This window comes from Mustela nivalis (assembly GCF_964662115.1).
Source record: "Mustela nivalis genome assembly, chromosome: 13".
In the NCBI taxonomy this organism is placed as follows: domain Eukaryota; kingdom Metazoa; phylum Chordata; class Mammalia; order Carnivora; family Mustelidae; genus Mustela; species Mustela nivalis.
In genome coordinates this window covers 71,321,139-71,340,769 of record NC_139032.1, presented here as the reverse complement: position 1 = coordinate 71,340,769, position 19,631 = coordinate 71,321,139, and the positions used below count along the sequence as shown (strand labels likewise).

At 42.3% G+C, this 19,631-nt stretch overlaps 1 protein-coding gene across 6 annotated transcripts in view; it reads right to left on the bottom strand.

Moving 5' to 3' along the window:
- Positions 1 to 19,631, bottom strand: part of PALM2AKAP2 (PALM2 and AKAP2 fusion) — a 448,736-nt gene that overhangs the window by 130,719 nt on the left and 298,386 nt on the right. For all 6 annotated transcript variants that reach the window (XM_082696837.1, XM_082696843.1, XM_082696845.1 and 3 more), the window contains one exon: positions 2,351 to 2,436. In XM_082696837.1, the coding sequence (XP_082552963.1) occupies positions 2,351 to 2,436 (86 nt within the window). The remainder of the gene's footprint in view (positions 1 to 2,350; positions 2,437 to 19,631) is intronic.

Here is a 19,631-nt window from a genome sequence, read left to right as displayed (position 1 = left end):
ATCGATGTTTATTTATGAATGAATTTACTCCTCTGAGTCATGTATATTTTTAGAAGCATGACTTTGTCATTTAAAAATAAGATATGGTATTAAAAGGTTACATGAAGTAGAGAAAACCACATTCAGGGAATTGCGACAATGCAAAAAAATTTTTTTGCACCATTTTCAGAAAGAAAATTTCTAAGCACTAAGAGAGATATGTCTATTATAAGAAGAGCAATATGGAGGATACCAGACTGTTTTAGTGATTTCTCCTGGTAGTCCCCTTGGCAAGTGTCAATGGATTAAGTTTTATTGTAATTACAGTTTTAAAGAATAAAACTTTCGCAGGGCAGAAGGCAGGAAGAGCTGATATTGCAAGGATATATGAAGTAGCTATTAGAAACAGTGATAGCTGTACATATATAGATATGTGATGAGGAATCTTTAGTTAATTAATGAACATCGGGCACTTATAGATGCAGGAAAAAACAGTTCTTTAGGTTAGGTATAAGGACAGGATGGATACATCAAGCAGTGTGGAGTGGGAACCAGAGTATGAAGCAAAGGGCAAAAAATAGTGATTCCTGCGTAATTGGGAAAACCAAAGTAGAAGTTCTAAACAAAAGTAGTTCCTTAAGTTTCACAAATTCTTTAGTGAGAAGAGACTGGCATTCATGGAGGAACTTGATAATATTTGTAGAAATTTATGGATGTATTTAAATATACATCTATTTTGCTTAACTTTTTAAACTATATGGTATCCATTCTTCAGAGTGGTTCGATTCTAAAGAACTAAAAATCCTCTGTTAAACATTCCCAGCTATTCATTAAAAGAGAAGAGAAAGAGAGATAGAACGACATGTAAACCGGATAGACCCAAATACAACTTTAGTCACGATCCTGGTTCTAAGGATCCACAGCCTGATTAAGCAGCAACCTTATAAAATGGGACTTGGACAAGACTTGCTTCTATCAGAATATGCCATTTGCTTTTATAAAACAAGCTCTAGGCTTTCTGATCATTTGAATGTCTGCACTACATTTGCAGCTCTATCAGCAACACAGCTCAGAAACAAACTCTTAAGAAGATGCCAGATTCCAAAAGGGTCAATCTAAATCTATCAGCTTCATCCACCTGTCCCTCTCTGTCTAATGCAGCCATCGATGCAAACTTGTCTTTGCAATAACAGTCAGTGAAACACTAATACACCATTGGATATATATTATTGTCTTGCAAACTCCGTTAAACATAACAACATAACTATAAACAAATGAACTTTCAGTACTGGATGGTTATTATTTAGATTAGTTGACTTTTTTTTACCAACCAGGCTACTATCCCATCTTTCATTTAATTTCACTGTGGCATTTTTGTTTGCTTTCTCTGACATTTGAAACATAGATAATACAACTCCAGCCTTCACATTACAAGGGAAAGCTTGGATACATTCATCCTGTATGTTCCTGTTAGTACAACCTCTACTAATAAATCCAGGACTGAAATATATCTAGGTATATCTCAATACAGAGAGGGACCCTACTTGGGGCACCTGATCTTGCGGTTGTGAGTTCAAGCCCCATGGGCCTAGAGCTGACTTAGAAGAAAGGGAGGACATTACCTTCTTTTTTCAAAGAAAAATTCATTAGTGGTTTATATGTAGATTCTAATCACTCAATCAAAAATGTTAGAAAGTCTTCCTACTCCCAACCTCTGTCCACGGAATCATAAACAGAATTTCAAGAAGGAAGAACTATTCCTTTGTGTCTAATCTATTAATAGAGGGGAAGTCGTTGACTCTAATAAATGTTGCTATGGATTCTTTAATCTAGGCAGTGATTATAAATTCATGCATTTCATTAGAACAGTGATAATTAGGTTGATTTCCAGATGACTCATTTTGTAAACTTTTGGCCACTGGTGTTCCAGCTGGAGTGGGTCATGTGCTGCCTTCCCACTGGCATCACTGGAAGTCTTGAGTCAAGATCAAGGCTCTTTCTGCCTCTCTGACCTTTCTTCACAAGGCACAGTGGGGCCCCGGTTGCTCAGCTTGGAATGCTCAGCTTTGCTCCACTGTGCCCATGGGGTTACCATGTGCCCACAACCTATATGCAGATAGTCACCGAAGACCCTGCAACAAGCCATTGTAATTCATCTCTTGGATTCTACCTTTCAGGTAGCTTCCTAACCTAGATGCCAAAGTTCAGAAAATCTTATGTCTGGCTGACTCACTGCAGCTCTAGTGAGCAGAGAAAGAATCCCAGCAGAGTTGAGGGGCCGTGCCCTTTTGGCTCCCAGCAGTCTGCCAGGGGCTCGTTTTCCTGAGGGGTGTACTTCTTTGAGAACCGAACTAAAGAAGACATCTCTTACCTTGACAGTCATGTCTGCGCTGGATGTTTCTGTGGCGTCTGAGGCTGCCTCGTCTCCCTTTAGCAGTATACTCTCCCACCCGACCCCTGACAAAAGCAAAAACAAAAACAAAAGTACATTCAGCTGGCATGGATGGACACCTAAGTGACATTTTGCAGATTCCAATCCCATATGTGTTATAAAGGAAACCAATGTCGCTGCACAGTTTCCCCTGCAGGGCAGTTACTGGGAAAACATCCTTGGAGAAGTGTGGCCCGTCAATACCTCCTTTGTTTCTACCTCACCTCCAATTTTGGAGTCCATTGTCTAAGTCCTGTAACTTCCAGACAGTTCCATTCCCAGGCCAGAGTGGAGAAGAAGTTGGAATGAATTCTCTTCCAGAATCCAGTCCTCATCGTGAGGTCTTACTGGGGGCTTAAAGTGAATTCCAGGACGCAGAAACACAGACATCTGAATCTATTCAACACCCAGTAGAACTGATTCCAGATTATTCACTGCCCTAGATTCCACATACGTACTGGAAATGACAGAGAGTTTATGTTCACTTTGAAAATCTATGTTTTCTCTCCAAGTCTTGATAAATGCTAGTGTTCTTTTTTTCTTAAGCTACCAGATGATCTCCAAGAATAGACACATGGCAAGAGACAAGGTTTTGCTCTCTTCACCTCAAAAAGGAGATCAGGGGCTGGTGTTCAGATATACCCACGAACACAATGTAGCCAAACTACACTGGGTCAGATGCAATTGTATGAGTGAATTAAGGGGGGATGGTCTGTATTAGAGTAATGACAAGTATATTTGTAGAAAAACATTTATTGCAGATAAAGTCATCTTCTTAAAAGCTAAAAAAGGAATACTTAGTAAAGTTTTTTTTTTTTTCTTTCTTTATTTGACAGAGAGAGATCACAAGTAGGCAGAGAGGCAGGTGGAGAGAGGGGGAAGCAGGCTCCCCGCCGAGCAGAAAGCCAGACGTGGGACTTGATCCCAGGACCCTGAGATCATGACCTGAGCTGAAGGCAGAGGCCCAGCCCACTGAGCCACCCAGGAGCCCCCTTAGTAAAGTTTTTAAGGGCCAACTTAACCAGTAGATACAAATTTTGTAATTGGTATAACAGCTGCCTGCTGAGACACAGGAATGCTCAGAACCTAAAGCATTAAAGAGATTGTTTTCTTTAATAGGTTAAAATTCGCTGTGTAATATTTGCTTCCATTGTTGATTTCCTTAACAAATAATTTTGTCTAAGGATAACTCAAGGACAGCATTCATTCTGGACTTGTGTGATTAGCTCAAATTAAAAACTTTCAATTATCTAGCATTACGTTAAGTGAGGATTAGCGAACATGTTCTGTGCCACACAGTAAATATTTTAAGCTTTGTGGTCATGCCATTTCTGTTGTAACTTCTCAAGCTGCCATTGTAGAGCAAAACACACAACCCATAAACAGCCAACAGACAACATTCAAAACAAATAGGCATGGCTGAGTTCCAATAAAACTTTATTTACAAAAACAGGCACCAGGCCAGATTTGGCCCATAAGATGCTCTAAACCAGATGGATAGTGATTAATGTGGCACCACACTGTGAATGTATTTAATGCACAGAACCACATACTTAAAAATGGTTACAATGCAAACTTTACATTATGTATATTTTACCACAATAAAAAAAACATTTTGCTAAGCAATATTCAGAATTTCAATTTAACTGATTCTATAATCACCCAATGAGTTGCTATACCATTACTTGCTTAACTATTTCTAAAATGTTGGATATTTAGGTTATTTTTAATTTCTCATCAGTATAGGTAATGCTAAAAGGAATACCTCTTTGTCTAAAATGCTTTTTTATGAATAATCTCCCTCAAAGGGACTCCTAAGCAAAAAGTATGTGTACTTATAAGGGTAATGGCATGTGTTCCCATTCCACTTTGTAAAACAATGATGCCAATCTTACAACCACCAACAATGTGTGATGTAATCATTTTGATATCACCATAACTCGCTTGGTAGTGTTATCAGTAAATAATTTGTATGGTGATAGGAATTGATGTCTTAAGCAAGTTGTAGGTACATAAAATATTCACTATAGTATTCCATATACTTCCGTGTATGGTATTGTAATGATTTTTGTGTCAAATTTGTATTAATGTCATAAAAATTATATAGTAATTTTTTAAAAAGTTACTTTACCAGCTTCTGTTCTAAATTAAGAAAGCAGAGACATGTACAAGAAAGATTGTTAGACTCCAGCATTTCTGTAAAGACCAAATGGACAAACCAGATGGTGAAAGAGAAACAATTTTTGCATGATGCTTTTAAGAAACTAATAGGACATTAATTCAATTTTAATATTTTAGCATCCATTACATTATTTTATATTCTGGATCCCTGAGACCCTCATTGTACAGGACATATGCACAATGGATTATTCAAGTTCCATGCACTCAATGTATTGCAAGGTGCAAATAGTTGTTTCTAACTAGGTTGTAGTAACTGGGTCAGTTTGGTGAGCTGCCCTACAGTTTCTTCTAGAGAAATTGCTACAAGGAGGTTCTCAGCTTTTTCTTAAATGCAAGTTTCTGGGAGAGATATCTTTGCTCCTACATGAATGGATTACTTCCCTGACACATCTTGCATTCAACAGACTAGTAGTCCCTCTTGGTTTAAGGCACTGCTGGCCCCTGTTGGATCAGGCTGGCAGAGAGACACAGACATTGGGCATAATGGACAATTATCTGATACTTACTTTATGGAGTAGTTTGAATTATCATTCAGCAAATATTCATTCTCCTCCTTTCCCTCTGTAGGAGAAATTTTCTTCCCTGCCCCTCAGATGTTTCCTCTGGCCAGTGCGAGGTTAGTGGACATAAGGCAATCAAAGGTTTGAAATGGGCTTGCCCTCCTGCATTTCTGCTATAGCATGAGGAAGACATGCTCCAGTGGTCTGCAAGGGACTGGGGAGCGGACCTGGGCCCCATCAGCACCTTGGAGCCAAGCCAAGTCTTGATCAGTCAATCCCTAGCCCAGCTGCACATGTACGACAATAAAAGACATTGAATTTGAAAATGATATAGGTTAAGAAGCATTATTGTAATAGTAACTAATAGATACAATACCTAAGCAAAATTGTACATGAAAGTCATTTTGGATAAAGCACATTTATCTTTGTTCAAATGCAAATGAACACCTTTGCTGCAAAGAAATTTCAGTTACAAGTATTGATATATCTATATTTCTCTTTCTATATCTAGCTTCTTTCTATATCTATCTTTTGCTTGCTTGCTTGCTTGCTTGCTTGCTTGCTTGCTTTCTTCTCTATTTTTTTTTTTTTTTAAGTAAGCTCTGTGCCCAGCGGTGGCACTTGAACTCTCTCAACCCTGAGGTCAGGAGTTGCATGTGCTAACGACTGAGCCAGCCAGGTTCCCCCATATCTCTCCATGTTATGCCATGTGAGGAACAATATTTTCTCTACTATGATCCTTTCATAAGCAATCCAATCTTTACTAATGGATATATGGCCCTAAGAGACATGAAACATATATGTCTTCTCAAAATTTTAGCCTACAACCAAGAATACACCTTTTTTGTTTGTTTCTAAGTAATCTCTATACCCAGTGTGGGTATACACTGAGATCAAGAGTTGTGTGCTCTACCAACTGAACCAGACACGCAACTTAATGATAAGTTGTAAGGACAGGAAAATGTTATTTTAAAAGCTAGAGACAAAATTCCTTCCAGGGAGAAAACTGAGTTTTGGATAGGATGGGCCCCATGCCATGGAAGTAGGAGGGAAAGGAAGAAGTCTATTCAAAAAAGGAGAGAAACTGAAAGAAGCTGGGATGAGAACTGGCTAAGAAATCTCCAAGGGCAACAAAAAGGACTCTCGAGAACCGTGACGTTTAAACATCGATTTTAAATTTTTTGTCATGCTGTCTCATCCCATAATGCTCCCCTCAGTCTCATACCTTGAGTGAAGATCTGTTCTACACAATTATCTTGTGTTGGTGTGGTTTGGTGGAAACAGAATGAGGACCTCAGGCTGGAGAGGAGAGAATGGCAGGTGCACAGAGGAGCTCCCTGCAAAAGTGGGATCTGAGGGGCGCCTGGGTGGCTCAGTGGATTAAGCCACTGCCTTCGGCTCAGGTCATGATCTCAGGGTCCTGGGATCGGGTCCCACATCGAGCCCTCTGCTCAGCAGGGAGCTTGCTTCCCTCTCTCTCTCTCTCTGGCTGCCTCTCTGTCTACTTGTGATTTCTCCCTGTCAAATAAATAAATCTTTAAAAAAAAAAAAAAGTGGGATCTGAGGAGGACATGATGATAAGAATCTGGGACAGGGTATTAGACCCGAATATACACGACAGAGCCATGGGTCGGTTTCATCTGAACACCAAAGGGCAGCAGACCCTCTCACCCTGAGGACTTGGAGAAGCAAGAAGACCTACACTTCTAATAAGAAGAATAATAACCTTCTCACTAGGTTGTAGAATGTAGAAAATATGACTTTTATTTCCGCAATGGTGATTTCCATACCACCAACGTGTAAATGCCTTGTACCCCAAGTAGGCAGGGGAATAGCTTAGAATGCTCATTTGTCATTCTTCCACTCTAGGATTTTATCAATGACTATCAACCTCTCCTTTCATGTCTACGTTCCTGAGATGAATTTCCACTCAGCTAAGATCAATATTTATAGCAATAGCACAAATATTTAACAGGTCACATGTATAATTGCAAAAGAACACATTCCAGACTGACGTATTTCTATTATTAGTCAGTTGTGTAAGCACGGTCACCTCTGATTTCAGGGAAAGAACCCATATAAAGAATTTGACCTAAGAATTTTGATAATTTATATATATATACATATATGTATATGTATATATATATATATATATTCATACACACACACACACTACTTTACATATTATATTTCTATACACTCTCCATCCAAATAACGTTTTCTCTCTCTCTTTTTAAAAAAGATTTTATTTATTTGACAGAGATCACAAGTAGGCAGAGAGGCAGGCAGAGAGAGAGGAGGAAGCAGGCTCCCCGCTGAGCAGAGAGCCTGATGCAGGGCTCGATCCCAAGACCCTGGGATCATGACCTGAGCCGAAGGCAGAGTCTTTAACCCACTGAGTCACCCAGGCGCCCCTAACCTTTTTTCTCTTATATTCCCTTTCCCTTTGCTTAAACTCTTTTATTTATAATTTCTCAAAGAAGAGAGAACATATTTTTACATTATTTCTATAATCCCTAGATTAAAATAACATCTTTCTCCCAGAAGAGAACAGGTTTGCATTTCACAGTGGTGGGAAAAACTGAGACCTGTCTACTTATAGCTGATGTATGCTTTTAAGGCCCCCCATCAGGGACAGTTATACAAAAATCTTTCCGGAATAAGTAAAATCAGCCAACCAATTGTTGCTTTTTATACATCTCCTCGCTTAGCCACACAGTCAGATGAAGAAATCCATGAGCCCGAGCTTCCAGTTCCTTAGCACTCACATGTCCGGTCTCCATGCACAAGATGCTCTCTACTCATTGGCATGGCCCTTCTCTTTGATTTCTTTGGGAATAACACATGTGTGGTTGACAGGGAAGAGCAAGCAGAAAGAGGCTGAGCTCTGGGCCCGGCTGGAGAAGCCAAGGGCACCCATGAGCACCAACAAGGTGAGGGATGTGGGCTGATGGGAGGGTAGCTCTAAGGGCTTGAGTATAGTAACCTGTAGACAACATGGCTTTTTTGTTTGAGCAAAGGGAGACAGGATGAGTCTGAGCAAAGAATGGGATGAGCTGCTAAGAAGGCTTGTTGGGGAAGCAACCAGTGGCACTGCAGAAAACACTGGGTGATTTCTTTATCTCTGATTCTGGTTAGTACTACAAAATAGACTAAAGTGAAAACACAAGGTCAGAGACCTAGAGGGAGAGGGTAGCACCGTCCCAGAGGGTGTTAGCTAACCCTAGATCTCCTGGGACCATTGTGTGCTGCTAGATAAAAGCAGAGTAAGAAAGAAAGGCAAGTCAATATGGACCCTTGGGGGCAAGAGAGTGGATCTTTGCTCTAGCTCATCTGTCAACACAGATTTTAGATTGATTGTTGGACAAAGTGGGTCATTAGTGCTGCTCACCAAGTATTTTCAGTTCTTTCCTCTTGAGGACACATAACAGAATTTCACTTCCTGGCCTCCTTGGAATTGGTGGTCCTGTGATGAGTTCTGGCTGATGAGTGTGGGCAGCAGTGGCATCTATCACTTCTAGGCTGGAGCATGTAATTGATGGAAGGCGCTCCAGAGCGCCTCTCCACTACCATGGTGAATGGTAATGTTTCAGAGAGTGGGATTCTGTTGGCCTGAGTCCCAGGGTGAGGGTAACCCAAGGCAGAGATGCAGCCAACCCACAGTGGCCATGTAGGATGAGTGAGAACTAAACCTTTGTTGTTTTAAGACATGGGAATTGAGAGTTGTTCATTATAGTAACAGAACCTAGCCCAGCCTAAGGAGAGGAGGGAACCCTTCCAGACTTGCCTTTCCCATCAACCTCCAGTTCTTTGGATAGAGTTCTTTAGGTAAATCTGTGTTCTATTCCCTAAATCACTCCTGCCATTTGAATTTTGCCTCCAAAACAAGGCTATGATGATCTATACTTTCTACTGTTTTGGAGCCTCCCTGTTTTCATTATTCCCCGTGCTTATTGCATAGGTTAGTCGCATCTCATGAAGGATTTATGGCATAAAGACAAAAGACCTCATCCTGCATAGTCACGGCTGCTCTTGAAAATTCCTTAAATCTTCCATCCTGTCCAAAATAGCACCGTACTTCAGAAAACCCAACAGAGCCACAGTTTGTTCCAGCTTTGGAACAGACCATTTCCTTTGTTAAGTACCAGAAGATGCTGTTGGCTTGGGCTAAGGATCATGTTGTACAAAAAATTCAGATCTGGAAACTGTAGAATTTCTCAGGCTTTGGAGATGCGCACACTGGAGATAGAAGGAGAGATCAGCTATGGAACAGCAGATTAACACCGGCATTGTCATCCTCGTGCCAGAGGGTATCCTTCAGAGTGCTTTTGGCTGCATGTAATAGAAAGCCTACTTAACAGATGACTAAACAACAGAGGATTGAGTGACTCATGGAACAAGAAGTCTCAAGGTAGTGTGGCACCAGAGGTGGTTGATGGATCCAATGGCTCTATGGCCTTAGGGCCTCTTAGTCCCAGTTTGACCTCTCTGCCATTCTCTTGATTTTCTTCCATGGTCCCAAGGTGGACATAGCATTTCCATGTGTCATGAAAACATCCAGAGGCAGGAAAAGGGAGGAGTAAATACACTTCCACCAAGGCACCCTGGCCTACACACCTAAAGTCTCACTCAAACACAGCATTAGTCGATCTCTAAGCCAATTGTAGAAAAAGCAAATGGAATCCTCAAAATCGGCTTGGGGCTAATTAATCAAGATTTACCCCCTGAGTCAGGCCTTCCCTGGGTCAGCGTTCTCTTAGCACACAGCCCTTTGGAGGATGAACAAAGGAACAAAATTGGGATCTTGGCCATCAAGAAAGAAGGAGACAGGTTGATGGCTATTAGACAAGCAAATAGCAGGGTCTGACAGGCAGACACATAGATTGGAATGTCAGCAGAATTCCTGATACTTTTCAAATGTACTTTTCTATCATATTTTAGCTAGAAATATACACAAGAATTCACAAAAGTTAAATACACAGGTGATGCCAGTGCTCAGCATTGCTTTCTGATGCCAGCTCCAGCGTGAGGTGTCCAGAGTGACATCACCACCTGCTCCCTCCATGGTGAACTCATAGCCCTGATCTTTAGCCCCACTTGTTGGGCAGGGAAAGCCCTTAAGTGTGTCTGGCTGACAGCAATGGCTCATCAATGATGCCTGAGAGGGACCTTATCAACTAGCTTGTAAGCGCTTGTGGGCAGGGACTTAGCCTGATACCCAGTTAGCCTCCCCAAATATTGGTTAAATAAGAAGTGTGAGTTTTGGACAGCCAGGTTGGAAGGATCAGAGCTTCAGAATGGGGCAGGGGGTCAGAGTGCTCCAAGGAGGTTGGGGGACGCTGAAGGGCAGGGTGTGGAGGGCATTAGAAATAGCACCAGAGCTGTGCTAATTTACTCTAGATGCTAAAGAAACAAACAGGTTGTCATTGGTCCCATTCTTCCAAGCCAGGCTAGGCCTGGTGGCCCTAGGCACTTGTTGGCAAATCCAGAGATGGGGAGGATGTGAAGGTGTAGTCACTGTAAGGACCTACTTAGCAAGAGGCTTTCATTAAAGTTAAACTGCCCCTGCTCCCCTTCCCCCAGGGGATTCACTTAAAACAAGTCCCAGAAACCAGCTCCAGGTAACAAAGCCCAGATACAAGGGTGGGTCAAGCCAGGTAGAGTCATCCAATCAGTGAGGGGATGCATACTGTCTCCCTGGTTACTAAGGAGTATGGGCCCCGCCCTTTGGGAGACTTTGGGGCGCCAATCCTAACCAAGGTGTGATAGGCTAAATCAAATGTCTACTAGGGTAACTCAATTGGTCACCTAGCACCTACTACAATTATAACTCAATAGGTCACCTAGCATCACTGTGGAGTTTCCTGTGTGTGTTACAACCTCATTGGTCACCTGCGCGTGGCCAGGCCCAACCGCATGGCCTTTGCCCTTAAAAGCTAGACTGTGAAACAGAGAAGGGTCAACCTCTCTTGTAAGAGGTGTGTCCCCGAACGTTTGGTTAGATTCTTGATGCTTGGTGCAAAATAAAGCTTTGCTTGACCTTCGCTTTATATCAGTCTTGCTCCTTTAATCATGGACCCATTATTGGGGCATAACAGTCATCAGCCATAAAACATCTGGGTGGCAGGACTCTGGGCATTCTGAGTAATCTCTACACCCAATGTGGGGTTTGAACTTACAACCCTGAGATCAAGAGTTGAACACTCCACCGAATGAGCTAGCCAGGTTCCCTAAGGACTCTTTGAGTACTATGAAGACAGGGCCATCCATTCACCAGCCCCACCCAGTCCCACTTCATCTCAGTCAGCACAGTGAGGGCTGATGTGTAGCAGGGGCTCATTCAATGTTCCCCAAATTGAATTGGAGTTGGAAGTGGCCTGAAGCCAACTGAGCTGCTTTCTCATCAGGATAGAAAGCTCCTCTACAATGTCCTCAGCCTCCATGTGGTAAGGGAGGTGCCCTCTTTTCCTGGGTACCTTCCTTACCACCAACCAAGGTCATGTTCATTGGACAGCTGGAATGTCTTAAGAATAGCTGAGCAATAGCAGATTGGGGAAAATAGAGCCCAGATGAGGACCTACATCACCTGATTTAAAGGAGAGAACAGAGGACCCAGTAGACCTCCAACTGCTAGGAGATTGTCCCTTTCATTTGTGGGGACTTTGGTGGATGGAGCCTGCTCAGATGTGGCCAACCTTCCTATCCATCCTGGCTATTCTCCTCCCTGCCACACCTCTGCCTCAGCCCTCATCAACTTACTGACCCACACATAGCTTGGAACTTCAAGAGAGTCTAGAACCTAGCTTTTCATGTTTTTTCAGAGAGAACTGAGACCTCAGTCAGAAACGAGTGGCCAGGGTCTCCCAGAAAGTCCCAGCTGAGCTGGGCCGAGAAAAGACAAGATTGCCTGATTTCCTAGACTAGGGTTCTTCTTGGGGCCCAAACTGGGTCAACCCCATTTTACAAACAAAAGATCGGCCCACCGTGAAAGTATTTTTCCTGATCACAGTGAAAAGGATAGGGCTAGGGCTTGGATCCCACCTCTTCCTTCTTCTCCCACGCCTCTGCATAGAGTGTCTTGGAACAGAGACTCACACAGGTATTTCTCTTCTTGTAACTGTCTTTGGCTATCCTTGGGCTTTAAAAAACCTCGCTTGGTTCTTGAAGGCGTTCTCAGAAGGGTGGTCATTAAAACTTAGCGGAACTTCAGAACAATGATTTGCCTTTAAACATTTGGCTTTGGGAAACCCCACCCAAGGATAAGCCGATGGGGCCTGCTTCCTCTGAAGGGAAAGCCCTGCCAGGGGCTGGAGGAGCAAGGCAGGATGTGGCCCCAGCCCAGCCCAGACTGCTCCAGGTGGAAGCTCATCCTTGAACCTGAGCCCCAGCTTTCTCTTTCACAGGACAGATGGAAGGGCTAGGCCCCCGGGCCTCCTGAAGCAATGGCAGCAAGGGCAATTTCCCCTCACTTGGTTCCTCTCCCTGAGAAGAGCCCATCATGAAAGAAAAGGTCCACCTCTTGGATGACAAGTTATTTTCCTCAAACTCACCCAGAGGTTAGTGACCTCTTTCCCTACCTGTACATTCCTGGGTAAGTGATGCCTCTCTAGGTGCTTCTCAGGGGACGATGTTCAGGTTGCTCAAAGATGCACAAAGAAAAACCTCCGTATCTTGCCAAGTGTACCCCCCAAGGCTTCTTGACCCCGGTGCTGTCCCCCAACATGGATACAATAAAACTAGTTGTGACCACTAAACTGTCCTGGGGATGCACTGTGGGTCAAAGGCTTTGTCTTTATGTATAACTTTGCAATCAATCCTCAGAGAGTACAGGTACATGAGGCAGATATAATACTATTCCCACATCACAAATGAGAAAATTGAGGGTCAAAGACTTGAAACTGAGCTAGGAAGTGATGGAACCCATACTTAATCCAAGTGCTCTTACCTCAGAGGCTATTTTTTTTAACCAGTACATTATATTACCACCCAAAAGGTTAGTATTTCTTTCATTTTCAGAGATAGGAGAACAGGAAACTTGAGGACATACTGAAAACAATCAAGATTCACAGAGGGAAAATGGTCTTCCTGAAGGTTCTGGTTCAAGCTAACAAAGCACACATCAAATAAAGGTTTTTATGGTGGGGTCCTGAGAAAAATATATAGCCGGGCACCAAACCCAATCCCACACAATTCAGCAAACATTTACGAAGAGTTTACAGAACCTCTCTGGGGCAGCTAGGATGGGTGGTTCTCCTTTCATGCAGGAAGAGATTTGGGCTTGGTCCTGTGGGATCCCACACAATCTAATTCTGCAGAGGGTGACCTGAGCAGCAGAACTTTTGAAAAATGGACAATGGACAATGAAAGCACCTAGTGCCTCTTGAGTGTCACCTTGGGTTTTAACAGCCCAGGAAATACCCTGAGAAGAACTTTGAGTGATTGAAGAGGCAATCACGCATAGGAAAAGAGGTGAAGACTTAAGAGTAACAGAAGCTGGAAAATAATTTTCTGATTCCACCTGACTCTCTCCCTACAAGCATGGGGTAAGAAGGAATAACAATAATAATAGCAGCTATCAGCTCTTGAGTGCTTATTATGTGCTCTTCATTGTGGTATATTTAACATATATTATCACACTAATAGTCCAAAGTTCCAAGTGAAGTAGGCACTATTTTTAATCCTCACTTTCCAGAATGCAAACAGGAGTCTTGGAGAGGTAAATAATTTGCCCAAGAACACAAAGAAGCAGACCTGTGATTTGGAGAAGGCTCTCCAAGTTCAGTGCTCATGCTGCAATATGCTGTTACTAATCACCTATGCTAACCAAGGTGCCCTTGGTGAGAGGGGCAAGAAGGAACAACCCTCCTGAGACTGAGAAGGTATGCACACACATGAATGTGCCTGTCACATCCATATACTCTGTATATGCACATGCATACACACACATGCAGACCCATGTAGGTGCTCATGCATAACCCATGCCCAAACCCATATGGGCATGCACACATGTGCATGTCTGGGCAGGAAGCTGCAAAGTTTTCAGCAAGCAATGTACAATGAGGAGTCTTGGACCTCCCTTTAAGAGAGCTTTTATCTCTCATAGCATCCGAGAGTGAGTTGAGAAACTGGGTGTTTCGTCTCCTGGTCTACCATCAAAGGTGAACTTTAAGCATCCCTCATAATGTAAGGGGATGGCAAATTTCAACTACTTGAAAACTACATGAAAATGAGAGCAAAGAAGGATTATGATACAGTGCTTAAAATGAATTTAATGAGACTCTGAGGCCCAAACTAATTTTAAAAATGGTTTGTTTTAGCTGACCTGAATCAGTACTCAGAAATTAAAGCCTTTTTAGGCAACCATGATACTTGCAACAAACTCAAAGGAGTGCTCACAAATAAGTTCCCTACTCAAAGGTTAGAGAACTAACAATTTAAAATCTGGTTTACTTGCAAATTAATCTACAGATATTATCATTCAGAGGGTCTTCTCCCTAAGTCCAATAAGAGATTCTGTTATAATCTTTATAACATCCTAATTATTACTTTTGCCAACCTGATTTTATTAGGCTGGAAATTATTTGATTTTCAGCCCCTAAATAATGTGATATAAAATTAAATAAAAACCCAAGCCACCATCTTGGATTTAGTTTCCATGCAGAGGAGATGTATATTAATAACTATGACAGCCAGTGATGACCAGGGCATGTTCAAGGTCTTTGGGCTCTTTGGAGGGTCAACCACCCAACTGGTGTGCTGTGACTTTGTCTCTCTTGGCTGTGAAAATAGTATCATTGGAATGAAGGCATAGTGGAGCATGACTCTTGGAGATATGAAGAAGTTAGTCTCGCCTATGTCTTTCCCACCAGATCCCTCCCCTCCAACCCCACTGCATGTGCACCAGTTCAGGCCCTGCAAGGTTCCCCCAACTCAGATCTGTCTGCTATATCAACACCATTGTTATTTTTCAGAAACGTAATTGTCATATCACTCCCCACCCCAACCTCCCTCCTTGTATTTCTGCTGTTTGCCATGCATGTGCTTGGGCTGAAAAGACCCGGTCCGGGTACTCAGGGAGCTGGCCATTTGGGAGGAGGAGGTTTTCTCTTTGGGCAATCTGATTGCCAGCACCACTCCTTTCCTCACTGAATGGGGCCTTCCGATGTTACATTTCCGCCCTGAGTTCTGGGCGTCCTGCCAGCAGAGCTTCCTCTCCTCCCCTTGGGGGGCTGTGGTGGTATCAGATGACCTGTGGGAGTTCACCCATTCAAAAAACCCACTTGAATCAAGTAGAAGTGCCTAAGAGAGAATATTTATAAAAAAGAGTCCCCTGAAAAGTTCAGAGAAGTTCTTAGGATGCTCATCAGCCCAGAAGTTAGGAGTGATGACCCTTCAGGCTTGCAGGTATGCTTTGTTTCATCTGCAAGGCACTGCTGTTGTTTTAATTTTTTTTAAGTTTGTGTGTTTAACTTATTCCAACATGGGGCTCCAGCTCACAACCCCAAGATTAAGAGTCATGTGTTCTTGTGACTAAGCCAGTCAGGAGTACCAACACTGTTTTTGTTTTAAATGACTTAGTTATCTTCATTCATTCATTTTATTTTTTTTTTAAGATTTTATTTATTTATTTGACAGAGATCACAAGTAGGCAGAGAAGCAGGCAGAGAGAGAGGGGGAAGCAGGCTCCCAGCAGAGCAGAGAGCCTGATGCGAGGCTTGATCCCAGGACCCTGGGATCTTGACCTGAGCTGAAGCCAGAGCCTTTAACCCACTGAGCCACCCAGGTGCCCCTCATTCATTCATTTTAAAGATTTAGTTTTTAAGTAATCTCTATACCCAACAGGGGCAACCCCAAGATCAAGAGTCGCATGCTCTACAGCCAGCCAGGTGCTCCTACTTAGTTGCCAGCATTTAAATTCACGAGAATGTACGTGAGCATCCAAACATCTAGTTTTTTGGAAAAAAGTTAGAAGACTGGCAAAACAAGGCCGGCTATCTATAGCTCTACATGGCAGCAACTGCCAAGAGCTGAGTGACTATTATCACTTTTTTTTTAAGACTGATTTTATTTATTTGACAGACAGAGATCACAAGTAGGCAGAGAGGCAGGCAGAGAGAGAGGGAAGCGGGTTCCCTGCTGAGCAGAGAGCCTGATGTGGGGTTAAATCCCAGGACCCTGAGATCATGACCTGAGCCCAAGGCAGAGGCTTAACCCACTGAGCCACCCAGGTGCCCCAAGTCACCTTTTTACAAGAGATTTCCCTGCTCTGACAGGACTCAGTTTCCACCACATTCTTGTTTTATTTGTGGGTTGATTTCACTCACTAATGTTAAGGGTCTGGTCCCTGATGGCATCTGAGTTTACAGTCCCCATATGGCTTAACTCCCCCAGTGTCCCTCGGGGGGAACCTCACAAATTCCTTTTTGAAGATTTTTTTTGAAGCAGATTGAATTTACTTACTCATTTTTGAGAGAGAGAGAGAGAGAGAGAGAGAGGCAGAGGGAGAGAGAGAAAGAATCTTAAGCAGGTTCTATACTCAGCAGAGCTGGACAGGGAGCTCGATCTCACAAACCTAAGATCATGACCCAAGCTGAAGACAAGAGTTGGACCCTCAACTGACTAAGCCACCCAGGTGCCCCAAAGTAGATTGATTTTAAAACAGACTTGGCCACAGCTGGTTAGGAGCTCACTGTGGGAACTAGTGGGAGAACCAGGACTACAGCAAATTGCTTCTCTAGTCAAAGCCATAGTTTTCCTTACCTGTACAATGAGGGCAGTAATGGAAACCATTTAGGGTTTTGGTGTGGTTTAAATGAGATAATACATGTAACTCCACAGCTCAGTGCCCAGAACATAGCAAGTACTTGATAAAAGTTAGTCATTATCATTATCTTTATTCCTTGATACCATAGTGGCTTCACTTTCAAATCAACAACTTCTAGGAATATCTGGCAATAAAAATTGCAGCTAAGAAAAGTGCTGCCAGCGGAGTTAACATATATCCAGATCTAAATAGAAGGTTCTAGAGTCTTTGGGGGGCTGGGATCATAATTAGCCCCTCTGTTGTATTGTCCAGCTAACTTGTTTTTTTTCCAGAAATAGTGGTGATGATTTGTTCTCTTCTGTGTTGCCAGATGATCATGATTCTTAATTAGTCTTATTAAGAAATTACTTGAGCCACATGGGAATGTCTGACTCCCAATTTTTAGCAGATTTGGGAGTCTGTAGTGGGAAGTCAACTTACCTGTTGTTATGAGCTGATTATGTACTCCCCTCTTCGTTATATTGAAGATCTAACCCTTGTACCCTCAGGATGTGATTGTATTTGGAGACAGAGTCTTTAAAGAGCTGATTGAGTTAAAATGAGATCTTTACAGTCAGCCCTAATCCAGTCTTACTGGTGTCCTAACAAGAAGAGGACATTTGGACACAGAGGCACTGCACAAAGAAAGAAGACTATGTGAGGACACATGGAAAAACTGGTCATCTGCAAGCCAGGGAGAGTGGTCTCAGAAGAAAGAAAACCTGCCAACATGTTGATCTTGGATTTCTGGGCTCTAGAAGTATGAGAAAATTAATGTCTATTATTTAAGCACCCCTAGTAAATGCATCTACCTGGGAACCATAAGGGGAGGGCACAAGACAGGAGAGCCTCTGACTTGCAGTTGATGGATGGGAGACAGTAAGCAATCACAAGAAGCTGGTCATGGCAGCGTTTGGGACCAGAACCCTAGAACCTCAGTCTCCCCTCAGAGCTCAAGACTGAGAAAGGGCAAGACCAATGATGTAGGACAAAGAAATATGAGGTGGCCCAGATGGATTCCAGAGACAGAACCAAAGACCTTGACTGGGATTTTAAATCTTCTTACCAGGCTGTTTGTATGTGGGGAGGTTGTTTAAAGAGTATTTGCTTCTGAACTGTCACAGGGCTGAATGTGTTGAAGGCAGAAGGATAAGTGATATCAATTAATTTTTATATTGTTTGATGACCCAGTGTTTTTTTCAATTCAAGAGGGCTTGTGTGATTGGAAACAAACAAGCCTGATGTTTCAGAAGTTTAAAAACCCATTTGGGAGTTTGGCTTGACCCACTACAGAAGTCTGGAAGCTAAAATGCAGACACTGTTTGACTGGACTTTTGGGATGTATCCATAATTTCCCATCAGAGTATTTATATCCCAAAGTCTTCTTTTACCATCATGTGCAAATTTATCTACTTCTTTCCTGGACACAGATGCAAATTTTTAAAGCACCCACAACTCAAAATGACAAAAGATCACTCCGGTGATTTGATAGATGATGGGGACAAAATTATTAATGTGAGTTCTTCCCTATCTCCCTCTCCGCACGTTCCAGAGGAATCTGGTTCTGGCCGGCTCCATTTTTCTTCCTTTCTTGCCCTTAAAGGAGAGCTCAGTATTTCCCAGCCCAGTAGGCATTTACAATTCAGACTTTGGGAAATAAGTAGAAAGAGGCAAGCTAGAAAGGCAAGAGGAAAATGCAAGAGAAAACAAAAAGCATATGCTCAGCTGCATATTTTAGATAGATTTCAAATAGGTAAGTAGATAGATGGATAAATGAATGGGTGAATGGATAGATAGAAATAAATAGAAATCTATTTATCTGCCTGTCCGTTCATCTATCCACCTACCTACCTATCTCTACCTACCTACCTACCCACCTATCAAAAGACATCAGTGGTTTGAAGCAAGGAATCAAAGATTCATAATGGACAGTCATTGCTTTGTCCTTTCCAACCCTGATTCCCTTTTATTATGTTAATAGCACCTCAAATTCCCCTTGGGGATACTGTCCTCCATTCCTACTCTGTGTGATTTAGATAGGACTATCTCCATTCTTCACCTTCCCTCCTCAAAATATAAGCAAAATCCCAATGATGAGTTTAGGAAGAGTATATGACAAATGCAAGGGGACAAAGTTGAACTAATGAGAGTCAACCCTGGGACTTGCCTTAGAATGGAAAAGGAGAACTTTCCTAGTGAGTTTGCTTAAATGCTAATATTTAAGCCCAGGGGTACTGGTGGACGCCATATGGGAAAAGCTTTTCTAAGAATAAAGCAAACAGAGAGGAAGACAAAGTTTGAAAATGGAATTCAAGGCAAAATAAAAACTCCCAGACTTCACAGTTTTGTGAGAAAATTGGATTTTTTTGAACACTACTTTGAATTAGAATTCTGTCATTCCAACAAGTACTGGCCAGGACAGAGGGACCCCAAGAAGAGCAGTTGCAGGGGACAGAAAAAGGAAGTTCTGCTGAGGCTTGTCAAAAATTTAAAATAAAGATGAGAATTCATTTTAGTGATTTATAGAAGCTAGACTGTGTTTCTGTGCATATGGATATTTTACCAAGACTGGACCAAGTGTGGTTCCAGAGTTTTGTAGAGTCCTTCTCAACAGGACTCATAAAATTAGCAAATGCCCTTGTTGGAAGAGATTCTGGAAGACATCTGGTCCTATTCTCTACTTAATGCGTACATCTCTTTAAGCATCTTGAAAAACAACTCACTCCAATTCTATTTG